The sequence below is a fragment of the Fonsecaea pedrosoi genome (genome assembly GCF_000835455.1).
Source record: "Fonsecaea pedrosoi CBS 271.37 unplaced genomic scaffold supercont1.9, whole genome shotgun sequence".
Taxonomy (NCBI): domain Eukaryota; kingdom Fungi; phylum Ascomycota; class Eurotiomycetes; order Chaetothyriales; family Herpotrichiellaceae; genus Fonsecaea; species Fonsecaea pedrosoi.
The window spans coordinates 933,130-960,826 of NW_013550607.1; the positions used below are offsets into that span (position 1 = coordinate 933,130).

The following is a 27,697-nucleotide window of genomic DNA, read 5'->3' on the forward strand; positions in this document are numbered from 1 at the left end:
GTGCTCATGGTCTTGTCTACGGTGACGGGTGTCTAGCCAGTGGAGGAACGGCTGGATGGTGGACGTTGGTTGCACAAAGTTTGCTCGTAAGGCTTGGTACTCGAAGCGGCGCCCAAATGTACGGAGGCACAGAGGCCTCAATACGCAGGTGCACAATTGCGCAGACTCTTCATGTAACTTGATACTGTCAATCAAACCACCATAACAGCGCAATTGCCTATTCCCGTTCTGCTCAAAGTGTCCCATCGGATGTCCTCGCCCTTTTCGGTCCGCCCACCCCCCACTCCCCTCCGATCTGATTCTTGGGCAATGTTTGACAGTTTCCGAATTCATTTACAAGGCACCGACGAGCGAGAGGAACCGGCACAATTCTTGAAAAGACGGAGACGACGGAGCAGCTACAGTCACCCTGTTCTCCACATCGCTTGCTGAAGCTGACACGACATTTCCCGAGCTTCAACAGGAGTTCGGTGCACCACCACAACTGCCGACCGAGTGTGGGAGCCAGCGTCTCAGCGTTGCTTTACAAGCACTCGGTGTGTTCAGCCCATGCCCCCTGCCATCGGACCTGCGGATTGCGCCATATGGGAGCTGAGGGGCCGCGTCGTCTGGCTCAAAACGGAGTAGATGAGCGAGGTGCTTGTATGAGTTGGATCCTTTCATTCACCTACCCCTCATATGATGCCAGAGTAAGACGGCACCAATGGAATGACAAGAGTAAGGTCCTGGGGACTTTGTTGACGGAAGTGTACACAGCACGTACCCGATGGTTTACTGAAGGTATAAAGCTGCCTGAGAACCCTGTCGGATCTCCCTGAAGCTGTGTTCCCCTCGATTGTTTCCTGTTCCCAACTGTATTTGATCCTATTGATCCTATTGACTACGAGCACCATGGCACCATCCCTACACCCCCTCATTGACAACGGTATCACAAAGGGCAAAGACGACTTTCCCGGCGGTACTCTTCGATGCCACTGTTCTTCCAACCCCGTCGAGGTCGAGCTGAAGGGCAATGTCCTGCACAACCACGCCTGTGGATGCTCTCAGTGCTATAAGCCAGAGGGCGCCCTCTTCTCCATCGTTGCAGTTATTCCAGACGGTAACGTCCGTGTCACCAAGAACAAAGAGAAGCTCGCCGTCGTGAACGACCAGGCCACCATCTTGCGCTACGCATGCAAGGATTGCGGTGTCCACATGTACGGGCCGATCGAAAAGGACCATGCATTCAAGGGATTGTCCTTCGTGCACGTCGAGCTGAGCGATGAGAAGGGCTGGCAAGAGCCACAGTTTGCGGCGTTTGTGTCGAGCTTGATTGAACAGGGCTATCCTCCGGAGAAGATGGGTGAGGTACGGGATCGCCTGCGGGAGCTCGGATTAGAGCCATATGATGCGCTCAGTCCGCCGTTGATGGATGCCCTGGCAACCTTCACGGCGGAGAAAGCGGGAAAGAGGAGCAAGATTTGAAAGGCGGCAATCTCGTGTGGCTGATGGAAGTTGTGATATTGGGCCTGCGTGAGAATGGCAAAAGGAATCCAACAACTCGTTGGGATTTACTCACAAGAGGGCCTAATGTTCGATGACAATGTCCAGAGCTGCTGGAAAAGTGTATGGGTTGACGTTTTTGAGCTCAAAGTGGTTCCTTCAGAACCAAGACATCAAAAATCATTTCAAATCATCATGATGCGACGGGTGTATGGCCTCTATTGAATTCGTCGACAGTGGTTGTTTCTGCATCCAGCGAGTTGAATTTGTAGTGTACCGTAGTATCATGGGAAGAATGAATGCTCGTGAACTTCTTATTTTTGGTACCGTCCTTTGCACTACTAACCCTGTGAGACACTAAGACGAGCAGATACACGAGTTCTTGACCCTACCGTGAAACACCATAGAAAGCGGCACAAGGACAATTATCAAATCCTCTTGGTATTGGCCTCCCACGGACCACGTCATGCCCTATGTACATAGTTCCGCCCAAGGGCTGGAATCAGTTATTTTGCATGGTCTGCGGCTATCTCTTCGATTCACCACATAGCCAAGTTCCGTCTTTTCTTCGTCTCTTAGTACAATGCATCGCCGCCCTTTCCTGTCGTGTTGCCAGGTCTGTGATCTGATCCTCTGGAACCCTTGGCCTGTTGTGCGCTCGGGTAGTCTGTGTGAACCTCTGGGCCACCTGCGGGACCATCTACACCTGGGATATAATTTTGTTGTTGGCCGCGGAAACCGGCTTCGCGCGTCGACTTGAGGAGCTGGAGATAACGGTCTTTGGGTTTGAATTATGTGAACAGTCAGATACGGCGTAATGTTGGGCGAGTAGAAGCAGATGGGGCTCGGGGGTTATTCACCTCTGTACTTTCCGCATTTCTCAAGATGGTTGACACCTTCGCGTGCGTAGCATTTGCCTGCATGAACAAGGTATTAGAATGGGGCGATCAAGGAACATGCTGGGTAAGGAGGCATTTCCGGAGATGTCGTCCCGTGCTACTCCTTCAAAGAGCCATATGAAATCCTCAGCACAGCCATGGACGAACTCTCAGACCCCTCCTTCCGCAACAAGGTACCGTAGATGATGGTGCAGAAAGCATTCTCGACAGACATACCCATTTCCTCTCCCACCAACCTCTTCATCATCCTCTGAACCCATTGTTCTCGAACAATTGCGTCTCTTGCATCGGCGACTGCTTCATTGTCTTGGAAATCGACGCCCTGGAACGTCGGGGGGACCTTGGGTTTCTGGCGCAGAAACAGCTCCGACTCGGGTGTAGGCATAATGGATGTCGAGTCGGGGCTCCTTCAGAAGATTCGAGGTCTGGTGATGGCGGTTTGGAGGGACAAGATGGAAGGGGTGTACGTTTCGTTCCCGCTTACGCAGTGACTCCCCCGACTGCTAGCGAGCACAAATTGTTGAAGGCACCTCTATAGAGCCTAAGGGCAAGGAGCTGTAGGAGATACAGTGGGTTTCGTTCACGTCGTGTCCAGGATGGTACATCGCCTGATCGCCTGCCAAAGCTCAGTCTGAGCTTCCTGTAGTGCCAAGAATTTCCCACGCTCCTTCGGGACGAGAGTGATGCCGCCCTATACCCCCTCTCTTTGGCCTTCACTTCGCTTGTGTGTGGGAACTTTCGTCTTTTCGTCTTAGTGCGCAATTGCGAATAACTTAAAGCAGGAGAACCAATACCTATTGGCAAAGGTAGATGCCCGAGTACGGAGGATAGTGTTTCCAGTTTCATTGTTGCCTAGAAGTCGCCTCTCATACGAAGCATGAGGGCTTCCAGTCAAATTGCTGCAGCGATGGACAAACAAATCGTCTATTCAATGTATCCCGGCCACAAATCCCACTCTTGACCACCATCTTCACATCTCAACCAAACCACGCGGCTCTTTCATCTCAGCCAAGTGTTAGTCTAAGTTCTGCTTAGTCGGACTTCCTGGAAAACGACCGTGTCTGTCTCGCCTCTATTTCGCAGATTCTTCGTTTGACCATATGGCCACGGAAAAGAAGAAGATTGCCATCATTGGCGCCGGACCAGTGGGCTGCGCCTTCGCAGTGCATCTGGTGAAGGCCGGACACGACGTCACAATTGTAGGTCGTGGCCAGCGACTTGCGAGCGTACAGGCAAGTGGCGGTGTTCTCACCAAGAAATCGGACAAAGCCACGGAGATCTCGAAGACTCCTGTCGTTGCTGTTGGATCCCTCGACACTGCACAACCCTGGGACCTCGTCCTCCTGACCATCACTGAGCACCAATTTGACGAGCAATTGTTTGCCACGCTCAAGACATGTTCAAAGTCAACCGAGATTCTGTTCATGTTCAACACATTTGCATCACTGGACAGATACTTCGACGTTTTGGGAAAGGAACGCTGCATCATGGGATTTCCAGCGATTTTGGCCTATTTCCACCACGGAGCATTAGTGCACCAATTTATGAGTTTCGGCCAAATTACCATCATCTCATCACCCAAATGGCGCTCCATCTTCTCCTCAGCCGGGATCAAATGCGTCCACGAGCCTGATATGCAGAGCTGGCTACGCACACACGCCGCCCTTGTCATTGGTGCCATGAGCGCGGCCGTTGCGGCTGCCAAGAAGAAATCGGGAGTGACATGGGAAGAAGCAAGTCTCATTGCAGGAGCGGTCAAGGAAGGGCTTGCGCTGGTCCAGAAACTGGGAAATAATGTCATACCCCGATGGATATACTATCTCGGTGTCGCGGCGCCCAGTTTCGTGCTGACCGGGCTGCTTTGGGTTGCGACGAGAGTACCGAGTGTGCGCAATAACCCCCAAGCACTGCCAAAGTGGGAACCAGAGATGCTTGGTCTTGCCGACAGCATCATTGCAGCGGCGCCTTCTGAAGACGACGTAAGACTGATTAGCCAGCTGCGAGCAAAGTATATATGAGCGGTATGTGACTAGCCCAATAGGTATACGCTACCTAGTCGTATGAGACTACCTCTTAGAGCTGTAGCAGTGTTGCGGCCAAAATGAGAGACCCCGAGGATTTTATTTGAGAGAGTAAGTGTATGAAAGCGGCGAGCCCTGGAACCGCGCATCATGATAAACACCAAGGCCCGAGGATCGCGGACATCCCCTGTTCTTGTTGCAATCCATGAGCGCAATCTTGCGTCTCTACCCTCATTATCTTCACAAGTCATTTGAGCATTCAAGGCGTCTATGTCGAAGTGTTTCCGGTATCATTGGAACTTGCACCTGCTTGACAAAATCCTCAAACCCCACAGGACCTCACCTAGCCTCCGTCGAAGGTCGGTTTCTCAGGTATACTCGATAACGCAGCAAATGACAACCTTGGTGGCGGTACGGAGCAAGGCGGAGACACATGTTGCTGGGGGGATTTGGGCGTCGATTTCTCCCAGTGAAGTATTCCCTCGCCGACACCCTGTTGCTGCTTTCGAGGTTCGGGCCGAACTGCTTCTACTGGACCTAACCTTTCCGCTGTTAGTCTCGGCGTTGAAGGCCGAGAGCCGCCGCACGGGTTTTCCATTCCCGAGTTCAACTTGGTCAATGTCATGGATGTCGGAAACGACCTCCCTCGTGTCGCATCCGGGTCTTTCTCAAGTCGCCATGCAGATTGTGCGAGACTCCGCCTCCCTAGGCCTTCGCGCACATGTGCTTCAAAAATATTCATTCGAGCATCTCGCTCGTCCTGACATGCTGGGCAGAGGTTGTTGATGCTAAAGGTCCGCAGTGGATGGATTAGCTTGTCAGGGCAGCGTAGGGGTGAAGGCGAGCTTGTGGCCTCGATCGATGAGACAGGTTTTGCGCCGGCCTGGGTTTGCTGGACGCCTTGGGGTCTCCTCCTGTGTGCTCCCGTCGTCTGTTGTCTCTTCGTCTCCGAAGATTCGTGTGGGCACTTCGAGTTTGCGAGAGGGTGGTTGGAAAAGGCGACATGCCCGCATGTCATGAAGAGGTAGGACGTGTACCAACACATGTTCTCACTTGGATTTTTGACGTCGAATGCCTGTCGAATTTGGGATTGGCGCATCTCAAGGCTTTGGGGATCGAGGGGGCCTGCATCGTGCCTCGCAAGCAAATCCCGCTTCTCACTCAATGTGCATTTGGGGCGTTGACGTTCCCTCACGCCTCTCAGGTGACTCCCGAGAAATCGGACGAGGGCTTTCTTTTGTTTGTCGAAGCGAATGTGATGGCTTTGTTCCCGGAAGCGTGACAATTTGCTCTCACCATTGTCGTCCGAGCTCGGCGAACAAGGGTCTAGGCGACAAACACAAAGCCGATACTGTTGACTTATGGGCGAGACGCGATGTTTGTCCTCTGCATGGCTGCAAAGCTATCAGCGTCACCTGCTGCATGCAGTCTGCAGCTGGGGCGGTCCCTCGCAACAGTCACTCTGGTGGTTGTTAAAATATATACGGGAAATTACCAGATCCACAAGCGAGGTGAGTGCAGGACTGCCGGGTATCATACCATGAAATTCCTTCGGTCAAATGTCAAAAGGGGACCGCATCCATGGTACAGGGCGCAGGAGCAACGACAATTACCAGCCGAGCGAAGAAAATCCAAGTTCATAGTAGAGGAGAACGCAACGCACGGGTTGTGCTTAGCACGCATGGTTTCTCTGCCTGTAGGCGCCTCAAGAATTAATTTGCTGGTCCCTGTCAATAATGGTCGCAGCGAAAGGCCACAGGTCAACGCTTCGATATCTCTCCACTTACTCCTCCGCAGCCAAAACCACAGCCGGACGACTTGCCTCGTCACGATCCTCTCTGCCTTGGCCCAGTGCACTGGCAATGTCCGCTTTCCTCCCAGTCCAATCTTCCTGCGCTTCTTCCTCGATCTCTTTCCCAGTTCGCTCTCCCCGTCTGTGTAACTCCTGCTCATGTTCGGCCGCCTTCTTGTCTATGTTCTGTGTCAGACTCTCTTCTTCACCGTATCCCCCACCACCACCCGTTCGCACGGCTCTTGCAACGTCGCCCTCGCCTGGCATCCGCATTTGCTCGCCCTCTAAATTGCTGTCGCCTTTGGAGTAGTTTTGCGCGTCAGACTCGGGAATTCGTTTCTCTGTGAGGGGACCACGCTCGCCAGAGCCCAAGGCACCGGGTTTTGCAACTTCGCCGTGTTCAGAAGTTACATCATGAGCTGAACGGCGGTCAACAGTCTTGGACTGGGCGCTGGAAGTGTCTTGTGCTGCAGTTTGTTCTTGAGCTGTCTTCGAGGCAGGGTTTTGACCTTGATTCAAGCCTGTCTGTTGAGTTGGCTGAGAAGATGCATGGGGATCGAGGTTGGACATCGTGGTATCTTGAATGTTGAGGGGGTCTGGGAGTACGCTGGTGGACAGGAATCTTGTTATGAGAAGAATCTCTTTTCTAACACGAGTTTACAGGAATGCACAGCAACAGAGGGTGTCAACTTGATGCCAGTAGGGCGATGATCAGTTCGATTGCTGTGAAATTTACGAGATCTATCCTCGGGGACCAGGTCAAAGGGACGCAAGAGGCTATAATTTCCCAGTGGTACGAGTGAATGTTCTGTGATTTCGTCGATTGTGTCATAGCTCTTGATCATCGTACTTGTGGCATGGCATGTGGGTGGCATGTGTAGGGCGTTGACGTCATCGGAGTCAGCCTCGTCTTTGCCGTCAGGACATGTGGCTGCTGATGGTAAGGCTGAACTAGTCCTGAGACTGTAGGGACTTCTTGTCCAAAATACCAAATTTACCGTCGCAGTAGTCTCTATTAGGTGCTCTGAGTCTAGACGTCAGCATCGGAATTGCTTCAATCGGCTAACCGCAACTCCCATGCCTCTGGCTCCACGTAACAAATTGTGGTGAAGGAGTAGAGTAATCGATATCCGCAGAGGCATTCTGAATCGAGACGCAATCGAAGCATACTCGTGTGACTGATCTCAAGGTTGTCAACGTTTAATCGGAACTCCATATAGGCAAAGACTTCGAGGAAGGCCGAACGAATAGTGATGATGGACCGCGTGCGATTACTCAAGTTGTAAGATGCAACTGTTCGGAGTTGGGAGGGGACGAATCCCAGGAATTCCAAAGAGCGAGAAGTCCCGCAAGCTGTTGTCCAGTCGATGACAATCACATGTGTAGAGCGCTGACCCAAGCGACCTGCAAGTGAACGCCATGGCATGGAAATATCCGTCTCGAACCTTTCGGTGGACTTGGTCTCTCGACTCTATTTGACAGTTCGACTATGGCACAGCAAGTCCGAGTGAGATGACTTCAGAAATCACTTAACCTTCTATTGTAACAGTGATACTGTCAAGGTCGCCTTTATCACATCGCTGAGTGTCGTCGCCGCAATCTGGTGACTATTCTCTCAAACTCACCTTCTTCTTCCCTCCTTCACAAGTTGTGATATGCCTCGATCATAACATTTCAGACAACGTCTTTTCAGAAAGTGATCTTACTTAACCTGGGTTCTTTCGAAATTGTATCTCGACCCATCATCACCTCGCTATGCCCGTTGTTACGCCGACACCTGTGCAGTAAGTGAGGACCTTTAATTTCTTATTATTCTGTTATCTTCACATTTGACTGACCTTTGCTAGGATCGCTGAAGCGGAAACAGCACTGGGAAAAGAGTACAAAGAGTTTAAGAAGGCGATGGAGTCTGCTAGAAGACAAAAGAAGATTGCCAACCGTCTCAAGAAGCTTCGCCTGAGTCTCAAAGTCCCAATTATCCCTGCAAAGGTTAGCATTATTGACTCAAATCATCAGCGCAATGAACTCACCAGAATGTGGTCCAGATCTACAAGAGCGGAATCATTCAAAACCAGGAGCACAATCTCACCAAACTTCCACATGAAGTCCGAGCCATGATCTTCAAAGCCCTGCCACTCAATGCAGACCGCGCCGCTTTGGCCCTCACCTGCAAGAGCCAAGCCGCCACGTATGAACAATTGAAAGCCGAGAAGAACAAGAAGGACTATGACCATCTTGTCCCCAAGCGCTCCGTCCGAACTCATCGTCTGCAAATTCTTGTCAGGCTCCGTGACTCTGTGCCTCGAAATTATCGCCTTTGCTATACATGTCTCCAGTTTATCGACACCGAGCATGTGGACAATAAGGGGGGATGGGGAGGGGATCCCATGGAAGTGCAGGGACTCAAAGCAAGCAAAGCTGCTATGGTTGAAGGTCCACGCTGCCCTTTGTGCGTGGCTGCTGCGAGGTTGGAGATTGCCAAGCACAAAGAAACTTATAAGAGGTACCTGGCCCTGGCAGACAGATGCTCCTTCAAGAAGTAGTCAACCAGAGACACATCTTTGAGGGCGAAAAAAAGGTCGAAGTTGTCGCCTCCAACGACGTGGGTCTACCTATGCAGGTATGTCGTAAATCATGGGGACTGTCCAATACACATAGTTTCCATGACACGGTTGCGATGGAAATGGCAGCACTGGCCTTTGGTGACTGAAAAGGGCATGGCAAGATGTGCTGGTGGTAAGGGAGTTTTCCCAAAGGGGCTCGACGGCGGTGATGATGTCGAGCTGTATCATGAAACGACAAAGTGCCCGAACGTAGAGGAAACAAATGTTCATGATCCCGAATTACGATAATTCGACGGACCTCGTGCCTGGCTCAGCTTATCCACGAATGGACGGTACGGAGTTGCAATCGAGTGAGGCTGAACGCGATCCGGAGCTTCGAGTGCTTCGTCCGTAGCTCCTGGATATTGTTGCTGCCTCTTGTGTATTCGATCCAAAGGCTCGCCGACGATGTGGTATTTTGCCCACTCTACAGGGGGAGTGCGTACGATGTTTTGAGCGGGTGGGAAGCGGCCAAATCTGGACGCCTGGGTTTCGCCGTCCTCGGCTGCCATAGAGTCTGGCTCGTCAACTTCTACGCCAGACCGGGGCGAGCGGCTGAGTGTTCCCGCCTGAAGCTCTTTGATAAATTGTTCGGGGTTGTCTAAAGCAGCCTGTTTCATTCTGTCCAACTCTTGCATATCCCGTAGAGCCTGCTGCCGCTGGATTTGGAGGATAGACAAGGCGGCTCGCAAGGCCATTGCGTCTGGGTTATCGTCTAAGCTGACTGGAAGAGGTTCTGGTGGTTCGTCCATCCATTGTGCAGGTGGTAGGTCTCCTACCGCATCGTGGGAGGCCAAGCTGGTATGGGACAATGTCGGCGTAACAGGTGAATAAGATGGACGTTGAGGACTGCCGCTTGGCTCGTGCTCAACAACGGTAGTCTGGGATTGTGCTGGCGTGGAAAAGGGTAAGACAGGCTGCGAAACCTTGTCGCCTATGTCTTGTTTGTTGTGGTCGGTCATGGTTAATTTGATGCGTGCACATGCACGCAGAGGAGGGAGGGGATGGGAGACAACTGCCTGTAGACGATGGAGGCACGGAGGGAGCCTATGGCAAGAACCGAACTTTGCCGAAATTTTAGCGGTGTTGGAGCCGCAACAACAGATCTTGCGTTGAAACAAGGTCGTGGAGTTGGATTTGCGCTTCAGATGCTGGGTTTGTAATAAATTGGTGACGATAAACACTCACTAAGGGAAAAGAAAGGGAGCAGAGACTTTGGAATTGAAAAATTAGTGGTTTTGAGTTTGCCACTTTACAACCCTGATCTTGACAAACATCTTGCAGCCAGTAGTCTACCTCTCTGCGAAAACACAAAGGTTGGTGTCAATCTGACAATCATCTCCAAGCAAAAAGCGGATCGAGACTTTTCTCTCTCAGGATATTTATTTGTTACAGGGCGGCAGTGGCATGAATAGGTGTTGACAAGGGTGCTTGTGGTAGCTCCTGGACTGAAGTCTCGTAGGCTTACAGGAGTGCGCTGTAGGGAAACCTCCTTGTACTGACCACAAGTACAGGTACATGAGATACCTCGTAGGCACGGACTCCATTTCGTTTAGTATCTACAGATACTTCTGCTGGGGACAACCACCACCAGACTTTGCGCTCACTCACTGCACAAGGTTCCAGTAGTCCTTTTAGGTGGACAGATGGTATCCATAGATAGGAACCAGAGACCTGTTTTGCTTCGGATGACTGCCCTCAAAGAGCGTCATGAGGGTTCCGTTCTTATGCAGGTGCATGCTGCTTGTCCCCCTTCCACCCCGTACCATGTGGTTCTTTGCCACGTGTGAGTGTGCCTGGCGCATTGGTCAATTTGACGAGTATCTCGTATTTCGCCAACCATCCATGGGGGGTGTTGGTGCTTCCCATCTGAGAAAGAAGTCATAACGTATTCAATCCTTGTCTTTCCTGGAAGTGATGAGCGTGCGAGGAACAGCGCTTCATTGGACGGGTGCGTGGTTGGATTGACTAATAGACTTCCCTTCTGTGACTTGTGAATGGCGTCCCTGTCAAACCACCTGGTGGAGTCGTTGCTGGTTGATTCCACAACCTGTCATCCTCTTTCGGGTCATTTCCCGCATAAATGCCAGACGCCGAGACAGCAGACAATCGCAGGGGATATGGTAGGAAGGAAGTTGTCGTTTGCCAGAGGGAGAAAAATCCTCTGTGGTGGTCTGGTGTCCCATCACAGAACTACGGTTCGGGTAGATTCTATTAGTCGGAATGGAATTAGTAGCTCGGACCACTAGAACAAAGCGACAAATATCGAGTATCGCCATTTCAGTGAAAGTCGCCGAGGACGGGAAAAAGAGGTTGAAGGTCACTGGTTCTCTCGGCATGCGGAGCTTCGAAAATCGCAACCGTAGCGAGAAAAGGGGGATGGAAAAGGGCATATGTATTCTCTGTTTCCAGGCACCGCAGGGCCTTTTTACGTTGTTTCTAGCCAATAATGAAGCCCAGGATCAGACCCCGAACACAAGCTCCCCGCTCCCTCTCGCTCCCTCACAGGTGGCAGAATCTAGCAAGAACACCCTTGGAGATCATAATCAACGGTAGCCAACCACTCTTGATTCTGTTTGACTTTGTTTGACTTTGTTTGACTTTGTTTGACTTTGTGCTTGTACTGATCATCGATCTTTATTTCCCCCTTCTGCTGGCTGCATGTGTCATCCGCCTTGTTGAGAATCGAACACCACGTTTTCCCGTTGCAGCTCCACACGTACTCGTACCTGCTCTTTTAGATCCTTGCATCGTGGCTTTGTTTTGCCTTAACCCTAGCCTCCACCTACATTTGCCCATGATGTGCATTTACTTTCCCCACGGTCAGAGCCGCCTCTCAGCTCAATCCCTGGCTGAGGGTGGCAGAGGTCGATCCAAGCCCGCCACCGAAGACCCCCTTCCGAGTCTTGCCCAATCTACCATCGACGATCCAGGATGATCTCTAGGTTAACGGGGAAATCCAACGATCTAGCTTCCTCTTGCATCCTGCGTCGTAACGCTCCATTCTCGTTCACCTGGATATCCTCCATACTCATTTTGTGTCCTGGATCTCCTGGTTCGATAAAGTTCCTTGTGCCTCCAGGGTTTGCCCTCACCTGGTGTGCTCGCTAATGCATAGGCTCAGGCCCTCTGAATCCTCTCATGTGCGCGACGTCCAGAGCGAAGTACTCAGGTCCGACTCAAGAATATCCAGCCCACCACGTCTCTTGCACCGAAGGGAATCGTACTAAGATCCCGTGCACAAGCCGCTGGCTGGGACTGCCACTCCTTCGGTCATTGCCATGTCATGTTAATCAGTTCTACGACCTGTGCCTCTACCACCGTCTGGCCACATCGTCGTGGTCATGCCAGCAAGTGCATCGAGCATCCAAAAGATAGAGACTCAACAAGACATAACCAATGGTCTGTTATACCATGATCTTTCGCCCTTGCGCGATCTGAGTGGTCCGAACCAATATCACACCTCAGACATCACATCACGGGAACATAAAGACAAGATGGCCGGTCAGCCTGATCAAGATGCGGAATCCAAGCAACCTAGGCCACGTCTTACTATCCGCGAGCTTCGAGAAGCGGCCCAGAAGGAAGCGGCTCAGAAGGAGGTCCAGAAAGCGGCTCTGACCAGCCAAGCAAACAAGGCTCCTCAAATCCCGCAAGAGACACGTCGCAAATCTAGTTCAATGCCACAGAAGAAGCCCTCCATCCTAGGTGGCCTCTTCCAAGTTCGAGAGCCAACTCAAATTGCCTTGAACCAAGTCGCAACTCAGATGATTGCCCAACATGGGTCAACAAGCGCCACCAAGGTTCCCAATGTGAGGTTGGAAAAGATGCCCGAGTTTGTCCCCAAGGTTAACTCAAAATGGGATGGAATCCCAGAGAGCGTAAAACGAAGGGAACGGAGAGAGAAGGAAAAAGACAAGGAACGAAATAGGAAAGAATCTTCTCTCTTCACAAACTCCAAGGCTCGCAGTGACAATGGGAAAGACAAAAGCCGCACGAACGTGGGAAGCCGAAACTCGAGCTCAACAACCGGTTCCTCTTTTGGTGCCCCTGCCAGCTCAATTGGCTCCCAGGGAGCCTCTTCCCGCACGAGGTTTTACACTCGTTCAACCAACTCGTCTCAGGATCTGGCGTCGCAGCAAAGAACCGACGCCTCGATCTTTTCCCCTCCACTCACATCGTCATCCGCATTTAGTCTGGCTGAAAGTGTTTCCGACATGCCTTCCAATCCTTGTCGTGGATCTGGTTTGGCCAGTACAAGATCTCATTATTCACATACCCAAGATCTGACACGGGAGCCTCGAACTCCCTCAAGCATGGATCAACCGCCTGCCAGTTGTGCAACATTTGCAGCAACGACGACGAGGGAATACGGGTTGCTCAATCCTCATGCTATCACTCGAGGCCAAGGCGGAGAGGAGGGTTCCTGCAAGCTGTCTACCGACATTTCTGTCGAAAATAGTGCTCGTTATGCCGATGCTGGGATGCAGCCTCCGGAGTCTCAATATAGACCCCACACCGCAGCTTTTCTGCCATACCTGACCTCGTCACCCGCACGTCCCCAAGATGTGTCTCCAACCGCTCCACCGCGCCTCGAGCTGCAACCCCCAGTGGGACGGGGTGCCGATGACATGACCAATCTACTGGTGGCCTTGTCTTCCTCTGGATCCGATCTATTGAGTCCCCTAACTGCTGGGAAGAAGAAATCAGGAACGAAGCTCAATGACGCTTTCTTGGCTGGAGAGGCTCGAGAGCTGGTTTTACCCGATGATGCAACAGGACAGTCCCGGGACTCGAGTCGATCGCGGATTCAACAAGACCTAGAGAAACGGCCGGACAGCTCTCGGGACCGGCTGGGTTTGAGGGCAAGCATGCTTTTTGACGACGATACAACGCCGTGGGGGTCGAAAGAGACGACTGTCCCAGCGGCATTAGAACCTCAAATCATGAAGTCTGTGCCAAACACAAAGATCAAGTTTCATAAGCCTTTTGGCAGGGTTGGCAAAGACAAGGACAAATGGAAGACGACGCTCTGAGCTCCCTGCGGCTATTTCAATCATTTGAAGCATCTGGAGAATACAACTTTCATGATCTACAGGCAATTCATGATAAATATGGAGCTCAGCGCCGCTCTCTATTTTGGCATGGTTACGAATAATGAGCACTTTGAGCGCATTCTATGTTAGGATACCCAGAGGAGATATTCTGGCGTCGTGGGAAATGGCCATCGCCATGAAATCATGCATGCATGTTTAATCTTGGACAAAATGTTGGCACGGTTGCCATGGAATATTATAATGCATGTTTCCCCGAGTTGATATCCATTCGTGCCATTGTTAAGTATACGGCCCTTGCCGCCGATAGTCTGGAACGATAATTGGCCAGGTCTGATGTTGCGGGGGAAGAAAAAAAAAGTTGCAAGTGGCCTGAGCAAACTCCGCAAGCACTCTCACCGCGCACTGACACAATATTTGCGGGATATTGATCACACCTCCGTACTTGTATTTTGGGCTGACAACATTGCTGGAACCTCGATTTGTCTATTTTTACAATGAAACGTAAAGCACCCGAGGATGGGGATTCCTCTCCGAAGAGGCGTGTCATATCTACCGATGACAGCGACATTCAGTCTACCTTTCGATCAGATCTCTTCGAGCCTGACACTCGAGAAGCGTTCCGCGAATCTTACCGATCGTCGAAGCCTTACCCGCATGCCGTTGTATCCTCATTGATCCAAGAACCTCTCCTCCGCTCCGTGCGGCAGGAAATCACCACTCATATCCATTTCACCCTGAAGGAGACAGACATTTACCGCATTCACCAATCCGGTGACCTCGCAAACCTCTCCAATCTTGATGCCGAGTCCCTCAAACACCTGCCCAGCCTAGTCCGCCTGAGAGATGCTCTCTATAGCTCAGAATTTCGAGAATGGGTGTCTGCCGTCACGGGCGCTGGGAAAGTGTCGGGCACAAAAACCGACATGGCGGTCAACGTCTACACACCAGGAAGTTATTTGCTGTGCCATGATGATGTGATTGGGAGTCGAAGAGTCAGCTACATCTTGTATTTGACAGATCCAGATCATCCCTGGCAACCTGAATGGGGTGGCGGCCTCAGACTGTATCCCACGGAGATCAAAAGAAACAAAGCTGGAGAGCAAGTGAAAGTCCCTCTCGCTGAACATAGTTTGAACATTCCACCCTCCTTCGGCCAATTGAGTTTCTTCGCCGTTCGGCCTGGCGAGAGTTATCACGACGTGGAAGAAGTCTACCACTCACAAAACCTGGAAGAAGATGGAGGCAGAATCCGTATGGCAATCAGCGGCTGGTACCACATACCACAAGAGGGCGAGGATGGCTTTGAACAAGGCATGGAACAAGAGCAGGCTCAGAAATCCAGCCTCGCGCAGCTGAAGAGCACCTCGAATGAGTTTGACGAGCCTCGACTGGTGTTCCGTCACTTCGACGAGCCGCGTACTGTCATGGATAGTCGGGCTGCGGCGCGGGAGATTGACCCAGGCGACGATCTTGACACCGATGATACAATACTCACTGAGCAAGACTTGACGTTCTTGCTACATTATATGACACCAAGTTATCTGACTCCAGATATGATTGAGCAGTTCGCGTCCTCATTCGTCGACATGTCAGTGCTTCAACTAGAGGAGTTTTTCAATGCGCGATTCGCAGCCGAGTTGAAGGATTATGTGCATAAGGTGGAAAGTGAAGAAAAGCATGCGATCCCAGAGTCATCGAGAGATCACCACCCTTCTACTTGGAGAATTGCTCGACCACCACATAAACAACGCTATGCGTACCTGCAGACTGCAGAGGCCTTGCACCGCGACCACTGCCCCATCTCCCGAATCCTGGCTGATCTGATTCACTCGCATGCATTCAAGAAGTGGCTTGCACTTGTGACAGGACTCAAGACAAAGAGTCTCATCCGCCAGAGCGCGATCGCCCGTAGATTTCGAAGAGGAAAGGATTATGCACTTGCAAACCCTTACCAAGGCGAAACGCCCCGCTTGGAATTCACGATTTCCATCACTTCCAGCGAAGGGTGGGAAAGAGATGGAGGCGCGGACGACGAAGACGATAGCAAGCCGACAACCGCGAAGGTCCAAAAGCAAGCCAATGGCAACGCTGCTACAACCGAGAAGATTCAAGTCTCCTCGGTATCTGGGATCGAGTTCGGTGGTGAAGAAGTCTACATGGCGGGTGACGAAGAGGAAGACGGATTGCCAAATGAAGATGACTCGAAGTCCCTACCCAATGTCGGCAAGAAGCCTGCCCACGATCCTGCAATCTACAAAGCCACAGATGATGAGGATGATGGCATCCTGTTTGCGAGCTCCCCTGGTTGGAATAAGTTCAGTATGGTGCTTAGGGACAAGGGCACGCTGAGGTTTGTCAAGTATGTGAGCCAGGCAGCGCAAGGTGATCGATGGGATCTGAAAGGAGAGGTAGAAGTTGACGAAGCCGGCTGGGACGGAATAGTCGGTGGCGATGCAGAAGAGTCGGACGAACAGGATGACGAGGACGATGACCTTGATGAAGACGAGGAAGAGGACGAAGAGGACGCTGACGGGGACCAAGCAAGCCACGATGAAGATGAGGACTGAGCTTTCGTGTGCTCACACTCGGTCGAGCAGGTGGTCCGCCAATATTTTTTGGAAGGACAGCCTAAACATATGCTGGTTGAAGCCTTGGACCAACCTCTCACGGGCTAGCGTCTCTACCACAGACGATATCGGTATATTGTAGCTTTCCGCGTTGTCTGTTTGCCCAGCCCATGGCTGTGGTATACCTGCCCTCCCCTACCTACCAGCCAACCACTAGGTCTCCAAGCTTCCACCCCAGCCCTTCAAGTTCTCGACGATAGGAACTCCTTCCGGCGCCCTGACAATGACCCAGACAACTTCTTCGTCGCCGTCGTTGACCTCCTGATGTTCCCTGTATGCCGGGATCAGGGCCCAGTCTCCCGGCTTGAGATCCTGCCTGACATCTCCAAACGGACCATCTTTGCTCTTGCCAGACGACGATACAAGGGAGCCGTAGCCACTCACTGCGTAGACGATGGTGTCTTGGGTGCCGTGATGGTGCACCGCTGAGGCGGAGTGTGGTTGTGCGCGCATCAGCGTGCCGCAAATGGATGGGGATAGCTCGACAATCGCGGACTGTGTGTGCGCCAGAGTCAGTGAGCGGCTCCCATAACGACGGCGAGAATGGGATGGGTCTGAAATGGGACTTCTGGAACTCGAGACGGTCCCAGAGGGGAGAATAAAGGGGATGTGGCGAGTCATCTCGTGCGTCGATGTCCTCTCTTCACTCGGGAAAAGAGTTATGGTGGTCTTTGCATTTCTTCGCCAATGGCGACAGCAACGGAGATCGCTCTCTTGGTGTGTTGTCTATGTCCAATCCACGTACAGAAAAGTGACTCTCGTTGTTTTGTCTCGTCACGAACCGAACAGTCCCCCCTAAAGCCAGGTATTGAGTTAAATGCCTGTGCAACATACCTGTCGGATCATCCCGTCCGTCTGTCCATGCCCTGTCTTGACCTGATCTGCCCTCGTCACATGAACTGGGCGCGGGTTTTGCTTCTCGCTCCCGCTAGGGGTTGACATGGTTTCTCTATATCTCCGATGAAGACCTCGTAGACTGACCAGGTGCAAATCGAAATGGGTAGATAGAGAGCGAGCAGCTAGGGAGGGAATTGCCCAAATAGATGGGGGGTGCAATTGAAATTCAAAGGTGCATCAAATCTATGTACCTCCGGTATTGATCGGGGTGGTCGTCTTGCGTCAAGCAGACGGGGTAGATGAAGATGAGATGCGGAGTCGACGCCGTCTCGTGTTCATATACTTAACCAGTCAGTGACCAGTTCTCCTCATCTCGACGCGTGTGCCTCGATCATGATATGGAGCATCAACGCACGTGTAAGCAGCAAGGTGGGGAAGTTTTGTGGCGTGGACAGTGACCGTGTGTCTCGTAAGATACTTTGCCATTCAACTTAGGTCTATGTCTCATTAAGCGACGAGCTCTATCGCAATGCATTTGGCTGAAGCAACGGGCAAGAAATCAGAGGTGGAGAACACATGGAAGAGGTTCACAATCATGTGCCGGCCTCATCAGTCATGAACATCCATCGGCCGGCCGTCTCTCCCATGCTATGCCGGTGTCATGACCGCAAGTCCCCGTCATCGTCATCAAGCGGACACAACAGTGGAATCCAGAACATGGTGCGCGGAAGCATCATGTCCATCATGTTCCGTGCTTCATTTCCTCCCGTCGTCAGTCAAAATATCCCAAACCAAGTCCATCTATCCATCTGACGCCTGCAGTGCCACATGGTCTTTTCTCTGCTCGAACACAAAACATGAGGTGCATCAATCATGAAGACCCACAAGGTGGCTCAGAAGCCACGTCGTAACCCAACCATCAATCTAAAGCAAACACCATAATGCCTGTCCTCACGCTTGCAGAAGAGTGCCAGACGTGAGAAGGAGGGCCACGGTTCGTGCGGCTTTGGAAATTCAAACTTGTCCCATCGACACCATCTTTTTGCGAAGGTAATTTTTGTATTCGCCAATCGACCCGTCCCATCGTCGGACAGTCTTGTTTTCGCACACCATGATGTCTTTGGCGATTTTGTCAAGCAACCTGTCAAATAGTCAGCCTGGTCCTCAAGTCTAATCTCTCGGTGGTGGAAACATACCTGAAATCGTGAGAGACAACTACGACACCGCCGGAAAAGGCATTGATAGCGTCAGCCAAAGAATCAATCGTTGGAATATCGAGACCGTTGGTAGGTTCGTCAAGCAGGAGCATGTTGGGGCCCTCAATGGCCAAGAGAGCAAAAACCACTCGAGATCTCTGGCCCTCGGAAAGTGTGCCCATCAAAGCAGTCTGAGCGTCACCGGAAAGACCATAGCGGCCGAGCTGTTGGCGCCAGTATTGGTAGTCTTGGGATGTGGAGGAGTACTTGTCTCGCACGAAGTCGAGTGCTGATTTGGTCAAGTCGAGCTGATCCGCCGAGTGCTGTGAATAAAGTCCCAGCTTCAGGTGGGTGTGTCTGCTGACCGAGCCGCCAGTCGGGGAGAGTTTGCCAGTCATGATACGCAGCAACGTCGATTTACCCACACCGTTGGGTCCCACAAGGGCCATTCTGCTGTCCATGTCCACTCCAAGATCGAGGTGCTCGTACAGATTGTCTTCAGCCTTCCCGGAATAGCTGAATGTGACATCGTCAAAAGAGAGAACCGGAGGAGGCAGTTTTTCAACATCAGCAAATCTGAATGTGAACACTCGATCTTGAACGACTGGTTGGATGAATCCGTCTGCTTCCATTTTGTCCAAGATCTTCTGCCTTGATTTGGCTTGTCGGACCAAATTAGCATATGTACCGGCAGAGGCAATGAATTTTTTGATGTGTGCAATTTCTTCTTGTTGCTTGAGGTATGCCTTTTGTTGATTGGTCTCTTGTTCCGTCCGGGTCTTGATGTAGGAATCGTAGTTGCCACCATAATAAAGTAACTTCTTTTGCCGCATATCAATCATGTTTGTGCAGACGCCGTTCAGGAAATCCATCGAGTGTGAAACCAGGATCAAGGTCTTATCCCACTTCTTGAGGTATTCCTCCAACCACACACACGCCTCGAGGTCAAGATGAGCCGTCGGGTCGTCCAGAAGGAGGAGGGATGGCTTGACGAAGAGAGCTCTGGCCAGCGCCACTCGCATTCTCCAACCACCGGACATATCTTTGGTCTTTTTGTGAATGGTCTTCTTGTTGAAACCCAAACCGGTCAGGATAAGCGAGGCTCGAACTTCGAACGTGCTAGGGTCCATTGCCTCTGCACGCTATTGAGATGTTAGCAGTGGTGGATTTTGATGTCGTCCCTGTGAACTTACCTCATAGATTTCGAGCAGTGTGGAACTCTCTGGGCCTTCCTTTTCCAGGATCTCCTCGGCAAGGTCGTCAAGTCGTTTGACTTCCTTCTCCGCCTCTTTAATCACCCACTCGAGAGCCCCAAGGTCAGTGGGAGGGGCGCCTTCATTCAGCAGGTAGATGTCAACATGTTCCGGAAAAGGAAATTCTCGCTTATCGATAGCCTTTAGCAGGGTTGACTTGCCACAGCCGTTCTCTCCGAGCAGACCGTATCGGCGGCCAAAATTGACTTCGATGGTGGAATCCGTGATAAGCACTTTACCGTGGAACACTAGAGAGGCGGAAGTGATCTTGACGTCCCGGCTGGCTTCCTGGGAGGCTAGCACACCAGTCGTGACCCGGTCGGAGAGACCGTGTTTGTCCATTTGTTCAGTCAGTTTCTTGACCTTGTCCATCTTGTCGGCGCTTGTGGCGGGTGCATCTTCCTCATCCTCGTCGAGCATAGGGGGATCGTCATCACCGGCAACTGACGAGGCTTTCGAGCCGTTTGTTGAAGGATTCTTGGAATTCGCCTTGGAGGACAACCTGGAGGCGACGGTCTTTTTTTCGGGTTTGTCACCCTTTTCAGCAGCCTTCTCGGCCTTCTTGGCCAGGCGGGCGGCTTTGGAAGCGGAGACGGGCATAATTGAAGGATGTGTGTGCGGAAAAGGTGATTAGGAACGCAGCCTCAGCGACGAGGATCAGGCTTTTTGGTGGGGTGGAAATCGATCAACAACCGAAAGGACGGAGGCTGCGTCTTGGACGAAATCTATTCGTCGGGGTTGGACAGCACTTGTAGCACGTTGGACTTGGATTATAGAGTCCGAGCCAGAAAAGAAGACAATAGAGAAAGAAAAGACTTAAGATGTCTTTTCAGACTGGTGGAGGGGGTTTTGTTGGCAAGGTTTGAGAGGCGCATGGTGGCATGGTAGAAAATTTGGGCCGCAGTTGTCGCCCCTCCAATCACATTTTCGCCCATATGCGTAAAACATGTCATACTTGCCAAGACCGGCCCCGGCGAGTTTGTCTGTTCGTAATCCTGTGCATCAGGAGATACGGCTCGAACGAGTCTTGATTCCCATGTTTGTCCTCATTCTCATCTCTCCATTATATAGTCTCGTGAAGCCTCCAACCTCGACCACCTCTTCCAGCGCTACGGACACAGGGTAGATAAGGGTCATAAATCAAGGATTTGACAGCGGAAAAGGCCAGAAAGGAATCGGAATCAGTACGCTGGGACGATTTCTTTCCCATCAACAGGATTGATGTAGTCAAAGATCTTTCTCATTCGCATTATTTCCTCTGTGTTATGTTGTTCCACCACTCTGTTCAACCTGCCTCGACAATCAAAGAGTGACAAGAGTGGGAGTCATTGTCCTGAGGAAGGGTCCTATCCGTTATCCTTTTCGTAGCAGCTCATCCGAATGTTCATCCTGGACATGTCTACATTCATTCGTCAATGTTACCAGTGTCGTTTCCACCCGCTCTGGCCCCAGCCCGTAGTAGTCGAGGCGGCAGACACAGTTGAGTAGTCTCCACCGTATCCCCCTCCGATCGTCGACCATTTGGTGACTGTAGCGCAGGTGGAGGTGCCCCCTGGTCCAACGTTGGTGCATTTCTCCGTGGTGGTGACGGTACTACAGGTGTTGTTAGCCTTCTCAAGTCCAACGACGTCGAACTAGAACAACCCGTCCAGCAGTGATAGAGCCCGAAGGCAAAGGGGGACTTACGTGGTAGGTCCGGTGGTTACAGTAGGTCCGGGAACAGTGATGGTCTGACCGGGACCGACGTCGGTGCACTTCTCAGTAGTCCTAACATTATCGTCAGCCTCCGAAGATGTCTATGGGAGCCGTACTGTTGACTCTCTCGATCGCAAGTTGTGGCCCTCAGCAAGATGAGACTCACGTGGGCCCAGGAATGGTGACCGTTTGCCCAGGGCCGCCAGGCTGGGTTACGGTGGTCGTCACGGTAGATGGTGGTCCATTGGGCACGGTAAGAGTGCTCGTGACGGTGGCTGTAATTGTCTGTCCTGGGCCGACCTCGGTCGTGGTGACAGTCTGAACAGGGCCTGGTATCGTCGAAACGACAGTGGTGGTTGACGCTGGAACTTGAACAGTGGAAACGACAGTCGTCGTCTCTGCAGGACCGCGCACTGTGGAGACAACAGTGGTAGTCTGACCTGGACCCGGCACCGTAGAGATAACAGTGGTTGTATGACCTGGTCCCGGAACGGTAGAAACAATGGTGGTTGTCTGGACTGGACCTGGAACGGTGGAGACAACGGTAGTAGTCTGTCCAGGACCGGGAATCGTGGACACAACAGTGGTGGTCTCGGTGACGGTCCGGGCTGGAATGACGACTGTAGTTGTTGAGACTCCACCACCAACTGTCGTGGTCGAGATCAGTGTGCTTACCACGGTCGATGTGGCGCAGGGGCCAACTGGAGAGCTGGGTGGTGGGCAGGTCGGACAAGTTCCTGGGCTGGTCACCGTGAGGGTTGTGGTAGTGCCAGGGGACGGCGGAGGGCAGTTCTGCCCGGCAGTCACTGTGACCGTGGTTGGGGGACCTGTGGGACAAGAATTCCCTGGACCAACTGGCGTGGTGGGAGGGCATTGGCTTCCGGTTGTTACCGTGATTGTAGACGGAGGCAAGGTCGAGCAACCAGACACTCCGCCCACGGGGGTGGTTCCGGGACAAGTGCTCACAGTGATGGTCGATGGAGGCGGGAGAGCTGGGCAAGAGCTTGGACCGCCGGGCAACGTGATAGTCAAGGTGGTAGTAGGCCCTGCGGAACACCCTCCAACCGGTGTGCTGCCAACGCCAGAGCCATATCCCCAGCCGGAGGATGTGCCCCAGCCAGTCGAAGAGTCACCGCGAGGGAGGACCGGGTTGGCGGCAACAAAGATGCTAGATATGACTGAGTTTGCTGGTTTTGCGGATTGTAGGGTCAATCACTATACCTCAAGGCAGAGCTGGCCAATAAAGCCGATTCCACAAGACCACGATACATGGTGGACGAGATTCGAGAAGCCTCGGGGCCGTGTTCACTGGGATTTGAAACGAGTGGAAGACGGAATGAATCCTGTCGAGCTGCTCGGGGCATAATCTCTTGGGAACTTGCTGATACTTATAACTTCGTGAGGACGACGGTCTAGCCTCCTCTACCAGCAGGCACAGACCATGGTTCACTGGTTCCTGATTCTGTGTAGCATTTTCGCCTGTTTGTGGGCGGTCATTAAGCAACACATTTCACAGCATCAATGGCTCGCCTACACCGACTGCAGGTGTGATTGAGGATTAGACCAATATTATGCAAGCGAGTATGAGAAACGCAAGGGATACCGCTGAAAAGTGAGATTGAATTTCACCAGATGTGGCGATATCTCGTCAAGACAGTTCACCGGAGCTGCAGGAATACCGTCATTGCGGTTGTGCGTCGAACATGCCGGTACTCAGGCATTGTCGCACCGCATGACCAGGTAGGTAAAGATATACCCAATTTCAGCTGGGCGCTGGCCGTAAGTCGAGAGCTTCCGTGTACTGTTCGACTATGCCATCACGGATTCGGTGAGATTTTCATTGCTGCTGCCACAGATGCTGCAGAGAGACTCCGAGTACTGATTGAAGGTCCAAAAGACCATGGTTAGAACGCCCAGATGTATGGCGATAGTCACAAATGCATCGCAATATTTGGCTCGAAGGGAGAGAAAGTGCTGATCTAGACGGACACCTGCTTCTGCCTCGTAACCCAAAATAGGTTCAGGTGCAGCACGACGCTGACAGGGCTTCACCGTTACGATAGAATCCCCGCAGCTGTGAGAGCAGGTCGAGAAGCCAGGTTCTGGTCTCTAACAGCCTGCTGATCCGTAAAATCTCAGAACCCTGCTCAGCTGGACTTCCAAGATGAAGAGAAGCGGAAATGATTGCCTCCAGAATCGAACGGTAACAAGGTGATGAGTGCGAATAGAAGCGTGCAGATGGACAATAGCTGGCAGATGCGGGATTCCGGGTGAGAGTCAGGCAAGCCAGGGTACAACAAACGAGATCAGTTGAGTCTTGCTGCCCACTTCATTAAGCTTTGTGTCTTGGACCGGTCTTTCATGAAATTGATTGTCTCAATATTTTGTGTCTCTGCCCTGCCACTGTAGAACCTAGTGATGCCTGATGGCCTGGGGAGCTCGGGATAGACTTGGTTCTGTCGCTGCTCACGGTGGCCGGCAAAGACCGAGACAAAACATTGGCAAGCTGCCCGTGTAACTGAGACGGCGGTCAAATCCCGGTTGTGTTATAAGGATAGTTGGTTATCGTTCCGAGACATGGAATCTTGGAATGTGTCAGTGAACTCTGTTAGAAAAGCCCAGAAGATCCGCAATAAGGTACCTGGGGAAAGTGAGAGTAACTGGCACCTCGTGGCGGCTGTAGAAGTTGCTAGTCAGAGTGACCGGCTCATTGTAAGCCTTGGAATAAATTCTCGTCCAATAGTTCTGATAAATTGCGTAATCTTGGGGACGATTTGATGATTTCTTGATGCGCAAAGGCCCAATATCCTTAATCTGGAGCAGAGCGTTTCTCTCATGGATTTCCGACTTTCCTATGATACATCCATGGAAAAAGGCTCCAAAGGATGGCGACAAAGATGGACAAGTCGCACCGCTCCCGTAGGATCGATGTAACGATAACAACGGTTGCTTGGGTCTCGTGTACCACGACTGACATGGGAGCTATTCGGTAGACCGGTACTGCAGACAAGTGGGCATGTGGAAGCCGGAGACACACAGCCAATAGGACCATGGTCACGTTGAAAATACTACCGGCTTACCGTGGTACATTCGAGGTACCTCGAACATACCGGCAAATCTGATTCTATGCGTGGCGGCTCGCTTAAGTCTCTCCCATGTTTTGTTGTTGGCCACCATCAACACGTCGAGAAGGAATTATCGGCAATGGCGGTCAGAACTCGTGGCGTCGCCGTCATTCAACAAGCAATAATTAAGAAGACCAGAGGTTCTTGTCTATAGTGTGGTGGCCAATACTTTGAGAACGTGGTTGGTGTGAAAGGTTGGTCCGGCGGAATATCTCCTCCACGAACCAAGCGCCTTGGATGACGCGTGAATCACACCTGGATACCAATACCAAAGGAGATAGGAGAATACAGCGGAGTCGAAAAACATATCTCATTTACCCAGAGCTTCGGGAAAGCATTGGCAATAGCTATGAACTCAGCCACTGTGTAAACCCGTGTGGGTATTTGCTTTACAGCTGCCCCCGCTGAATATTGACGATGTTATATCTCTTTCTCCTCATCCGTGCTTCTATCATTCCCACTATTTGAAAATCCTAGTAGCATAGACCCTGGTTTGCTGCGACAGACACATCTGGGGTGGTTTGTGATATACACCTTTTCCAAGAGAACATTCAGGAATTATTCACCATTTTCAACATGCCGCCTTGCTTTTGGCCTAGTTGTTCTGGCTTTTTCATGGTATATGTTCGACCTTTGTTGAGCCTTCTTTCATGTCCAATTGAATTGGCTCGTCGCGGGTCACCTCGTCGAGGACTTCAGTACGATAGTGAGATTGCTTGAAGCGCTGATGAATCTGTTCTTCGCGGGTGTCTGTGAGGACGATACCGTCGCCGAAGATTTCGGCAACATCCTCGAGAGCCATACCCTTGGTCTAGGTCAAAGTTAGCGGGGCTTCTCTGATGGTTACGAGATTGAGAGAAAAGTACCTCTGGGAAGAAGAGGAAGATGACAACGGTGTTGATGGCGGTGAGAATGGTGAAGACGAGATAGTATTTCCATCCAATAGTGTTGAATGCGGTGGGTGCGGCACTGGGCGAACCAAGTTAGCCAGGGTGGCATCAGTCAATTCGACTCCGAAGCTCACCTGGTGAAGACAATGATAGCCATGAAGAGACCGGCACAAGAAATTCCGATACCGCGCGCCCGTAGAGGGTTGGGGAAGATCTCGGTAGCATAGATGTACGTGCTGGCGTCAATCGTCCAGCCGTAGAATCCAATATGGAGGAAGAGGAAGAACACGGCTGCTTTGGCGGCTGCCTCTGAGCCCGTTCGTTGATAGACAGCAACCGTAGCACACTCGCCAGCAAGGGCGATCACATCTCCAGCGAGCCCAAAAACTAGGTCTGGTCAGCCAAATGGAAGGATTCTGGAGCAGAGATACCTACCGAGCATTCGAACTCTTCCAAAGTAATCAATGACTGCAGCGTTGAAGGCATTGCCGAGAAGGCACACGGTAATCCAGCCACACTGGATTAGAAGCTGGTTGACGACGGTGAAGCCAAGATTTCTGTAGAGAAAAGGTCCGTAGTCTGCGACGCGTGTCAATATAGAAGTATGGATCATGATGAGAAGTCTTGCTCACTGTTGATAACAATGGTTCCGGTACATTGACCCGCCACCATGGTCAACCAGCCGATCCAGGACCTCTTGCGGAGGGCTGGTCTGGTGAAGAACTCCTTTAATGGCACATGATCCTTCAACTCCTCGATGACCTGAGAATGCAACAGATGGAATTCCTCGGTAATAGCGTGCTCGTCATTGCGAGGCCCGGACTCGGTGCGGCAAGCCTTGAACGCCTTGAGAGCATCCTCGGGACGGTCCTTGGTCAACACTTTTGTATCGTCAGTATCGAAACTTGGGTTTGAAATCTGTCGAGGCAACTTACACCAACGTGGAGACTCTGGGATCAATAGCACACCACCAGCAAGCAGGAGAGGCCACAACGCCCCGATTGCCAGGGGCATTCTCCATTGAGTGCCACTTGCTTTGACAAAGTAGAAACCCAGGCCGATCCAGCTAGCAGCAACATAGCCGGTGGCGATGCCTGTACCGTGCATGCCCACAAGCAGACCGCGAATCTTTGGTGGGGAGATCTCGCTCTGGTATAGTGGAACAAGACTCACCAGGGCTCCTACGGAGAAGCCGGTGATGAGTCTGGCAACGATAAACATGGCGATGTGCACACTCCCCGCGGCGAGGCCATTCCCAACAATGGATGTAAAAGACGCAAACATGATTGCTTTTTTGCGACCCCATTTGTCGGGAATCCAGAAGCACGAGATGCAGCCAAACAAGCCTCCCACGGAGAAGAGACCATTTATGGCCCCCAAAAGATCATCTGCGTTGGATCTGGTATCAAGCTCAAAGTAGGAAATAAAGGTGGGTTGTCCAGTGGTGGTAGCAATGATGCTGGATCCGTAGCCATAGGTGATACTCCCCAGGCCGACGAATAAAACAATCTGTCGAGTGTGTCAGCTGCTTGTGCTCCATTGTGAGAGGAGCTCGCTCTGTACCCCAAATTGTACGAGTGAGATCATGGTGGTCAGTCGGTCACTCTCAGTCGGTGTTTGACGGTACTTTGGGACAATAGGTCGGATTACAAGGGGAGAAGAGTCGCGGTCAGCCGTGGAGGAGTCAACGCATCCCCTGATATACTTGTATCTTCACTCTTGTTTTCCCCCACGCAATAGTTCGCCCCTACCCTCGGGTCTCGGTTAAGAACCAGGATCGAGACTCAGGAGTACTCCAAAAACCAAGCAATGCTCAAGCGAAGAGGCCATGGGGGCCTCAACTTAGACATCTCGCTTCATGATCTTCGCTCCAATGGCCGGAGGAGACAGTGTGGATACAGCCTTGCTAAGATGCCAGGTCAGCTCCTTTAGTGGCATTTCCCCAAACTTTTGGGTACATGTGGGTAAGAACGTGCGCCCGGGAGAGTGGAAACCATTTCTGGGAGGTTTGAACCACCTGTTGTCAGGCTCCAGATTCCAGGTGTAATTTGCCGCCACTTTGCGGAAGGATTCCTGGCCGGATAATGCGGGGTGCATGTGGTCCGGGACAAACCGAAATAACCCCATGGGACGAGGAGAAGGAGGAAGCTGGGAATCTGGGGTTGATTAGCCTGAGAGTTACTCTTCTCTAGCCTCTTGCCTTTAGTCCCGTTCTCCAAG

At 51.8% G+C, this 27,697-nt stretch overlaps 12 protein-coding genes across 12 annotated transcripts; 5 read left to right on the forward strand and 7 right to left on the reverse strand.

Annotated features, from left to right (window-relative positions):
• Positions 1 to 891: 891 nt before the first annotated feature.
• Positions 892 to 1,464, forward strand: Z517_12441 (S-(hydroxymethyl)glutathione synthase; the record flags this gene model as incomplete). Its single annotated transcript, XM_013422855.1, has 1 exon — positions 892 to 1,464. The coding sequence occupies one exon, from the start codon at positions 892 to 894 to the stop codon at positions 1,462 to 1,464; it is 573 nt and encodes a 190-aa protein (XP_013278309.1).
• A 593-nt stretch (positions 1,465 to 2,057) lies between these two features.
• Positions 2,058 to 2,766, reverse strand: Z517_12442 (uncharacterized protein; the record flags this gene model as incomplete). Its single annotated transcript, XM_013422856.1, has 3 exons — positions 2,058 to 2,260; positions 2,343 to 2,399; positions 2,559 to 2,766. The coding sequence occupies 3 exons, from the start codon at positions 2,764 to 2,766 to the stop codon at positions 2,058 to 2,060; spliced, it is 468 nt and encodes a 155-aa protein (XP_013278310.1).
• Positions 2,767 to 3,481: 715 nt separating this feature from the next.
• On the forward strand, positions 3,482 to 4,399 carry Z517_12443 (uncharacterized protein; the record flags this gene model as incomplete). The annotated part of the gene is made up of 1 exon (XM_013422857.1): positions 3,482 to 4,399. One exon carries the CDS (start codon positions 3,482 to 3,484, stop codon positions 4,397 to 4,399), a length of 918 nt encoding a protein of 305 aa, XP_013278311.1.
• A 1,786-nt stretch (positions 4,400 to 6,185) lies between these two features.
• Z517_12444 (uncharacterized protein) lies at positions 6,186 to 6,764 on the reverse strand (the record flags this gene model as incomplete). The annotated part of the gene is made up of 1 exon (XM_013422858.1): positions 6,186 to 6,764. One exon carries the CDS (start codon positions 6,762 to 6,764, stop codon positions 6,186 to 6,188), a length of 579 nt encoding a protein of 192 aa, XP_013278312.1.
• Positions 6,765 to 7,949: 1,185 nt separating this feature from the next.
• Positions 7,950 to 8,737, forward strand: Z517_12445 (uncharacterized protein; the record flags this gene model as incomplete). The annotated part of the gene is made up of 3 exons (XM_013422859.1): positions 7,950 to 7,978; positions 8,042 to 8,183; positions 8,240 to 8,737. The coding sequence occupies 3 exons, from the start codon at positions 7,950 to 7,952 to the stop codon at positions 8,735 to 8,737; spliced, it is 669 nt and encodes a 222-aa protein (XP_013278313.1).
• Positions 8,738 to 9,024: 287 nt separating this feature from the next.
• Z517_12446 (uncharacterized protein) lies at positions 9,025 to 9,759 on the reverse strand (the record flags this gene model as incomplete). Its single annotated transcript, XM_013422860.1, has 1 exon — positions 9,025 to 9,759. The coding sequence occupies one exon, from the start codon at positions 9,757 to 9,759 to the stop codon at positions 9,025 to 9,027; it is 735 nt and encodes a 244-aa protein (XP_013278314.1).
• Positions 9,760 to 12,141: 2,382 nt separating this feature from the next.
• On the forward strand, positions 12,142 to 13,833 carry Z517_12447 (uncharacterized protein; the record flags this gene model as incomplete). The annotated part of the gene is made up of 1 exon (XM_013422861.1): positions 12,142 to 13,833. One exon carries the CDS (start codon positions 12,142 to 12,144, stop codon positions 13,831 to 13,833), a length of 1,692 nt encoding a protein of 563 aa, XP_013278315.1.
• A 515-nt stretch (positions 13,834 to 14,348) lies between these two features.
• Z517_12448 (uncharacterized protein) lies at positions 14,349 to 16,421 on the forward strand (the record flags this gene model as incomplete). Its single annotated transcript, XM_013422862.1, has 1 exon — positions 14,349 to 16,421. The coding sequence occupies one exon, from the start codon at positions 14,349 to 14,351 to the stop codon at positions 16,419 to 16,421; it is 2,073 nt and encodes a 690-aa protein (XP_013278316.1).
• A 213-nt stretch (positions 16,422 to 16,634) lies between these two features.
• Z517_12449 (uncharacterized protein) lies at positions 16,635 to 17,102 on the reverse strand (the record flags this gene model as incomplete). The annotated part of the gene is made up of 1 exon (XM_013422863.1): positions 16,635 to 17,102. One exon carries the CDS (start codon positions 17,100 to 17,102, stop codon positions 16,635 to 16,637), a length of 468 nt encoding a protein of 155 aa, XP_013278317.1.
• Positions 17,103 to 18,332: 1,230 nt separating this feature from the next.
• Positions 18,333 to 20,367, reverse strand: Z517_12450 (uncharacterized protein; the record flags this gene model as incomplete). The annotated part of the gene is made up of 3 exons (XM_013422864.1): positions 18,333 to 18,459; positions 18,515 to 19,656; positions 19,708 to 20,367. The coding sequence occupies 3 exons, from the start codon at positions 20,365 to 20,367 to the stop codon at positions 18,333 to 18,335; spliced, it is 1,929 nt and encodes a 642-aa protein (XP_013278318.1).
• An 818-nt stretch (positions 20,368 to 21,185) lies between these two features.
• Positions 21,186 to 22,733, reverse strand: Z517_12451 (uncharacterized protein; the record flags this gene model as incomplete). The annotated part of the gene is made up of 4 exons (XM_013422865.1): positions 21,186 to 21,360; positions 21,454 to 21,534; positions 21,629 to 22,630; positions 22,684 to 22,733. The coding sequence occupies 4 exons, from the start codon at positions 22,731 to 22,733 to the stop codon at positions 21,186 to 21,188; spliced, it is 1,308 nt and encodes a 435-aa protein (XP_013278319.1).
• A 2,467-nt stretch (positions 22,734 to 25,200) lies between these two features.
• Positions 25,201 to 27,064, reverse strand: Z517_12452 (uncharacterized protein; the record flags this gene model as incomplete). Its single annotated transcript, XM_013422866.1, has 7 exons — positions 25,201 to 25,398; positions 25,454 to 25,556; positions 25,612 to 25,864; positions 25,913 to 26,056; positions 26,110 to 26,358; positions 26,413 to 26,986; positions 27,041 to 27,064. 7 exons carry the CDS (start codon positions 27,062 to 27,064, stop codon positions 25,201 to 25,203), a joined length of 1,545 nt encoding a protein of 514 aa, XP_013278320.1.
• Between the last annotated feature and the right edge of the window lie 633 nt (positions 27,065 to 27,697).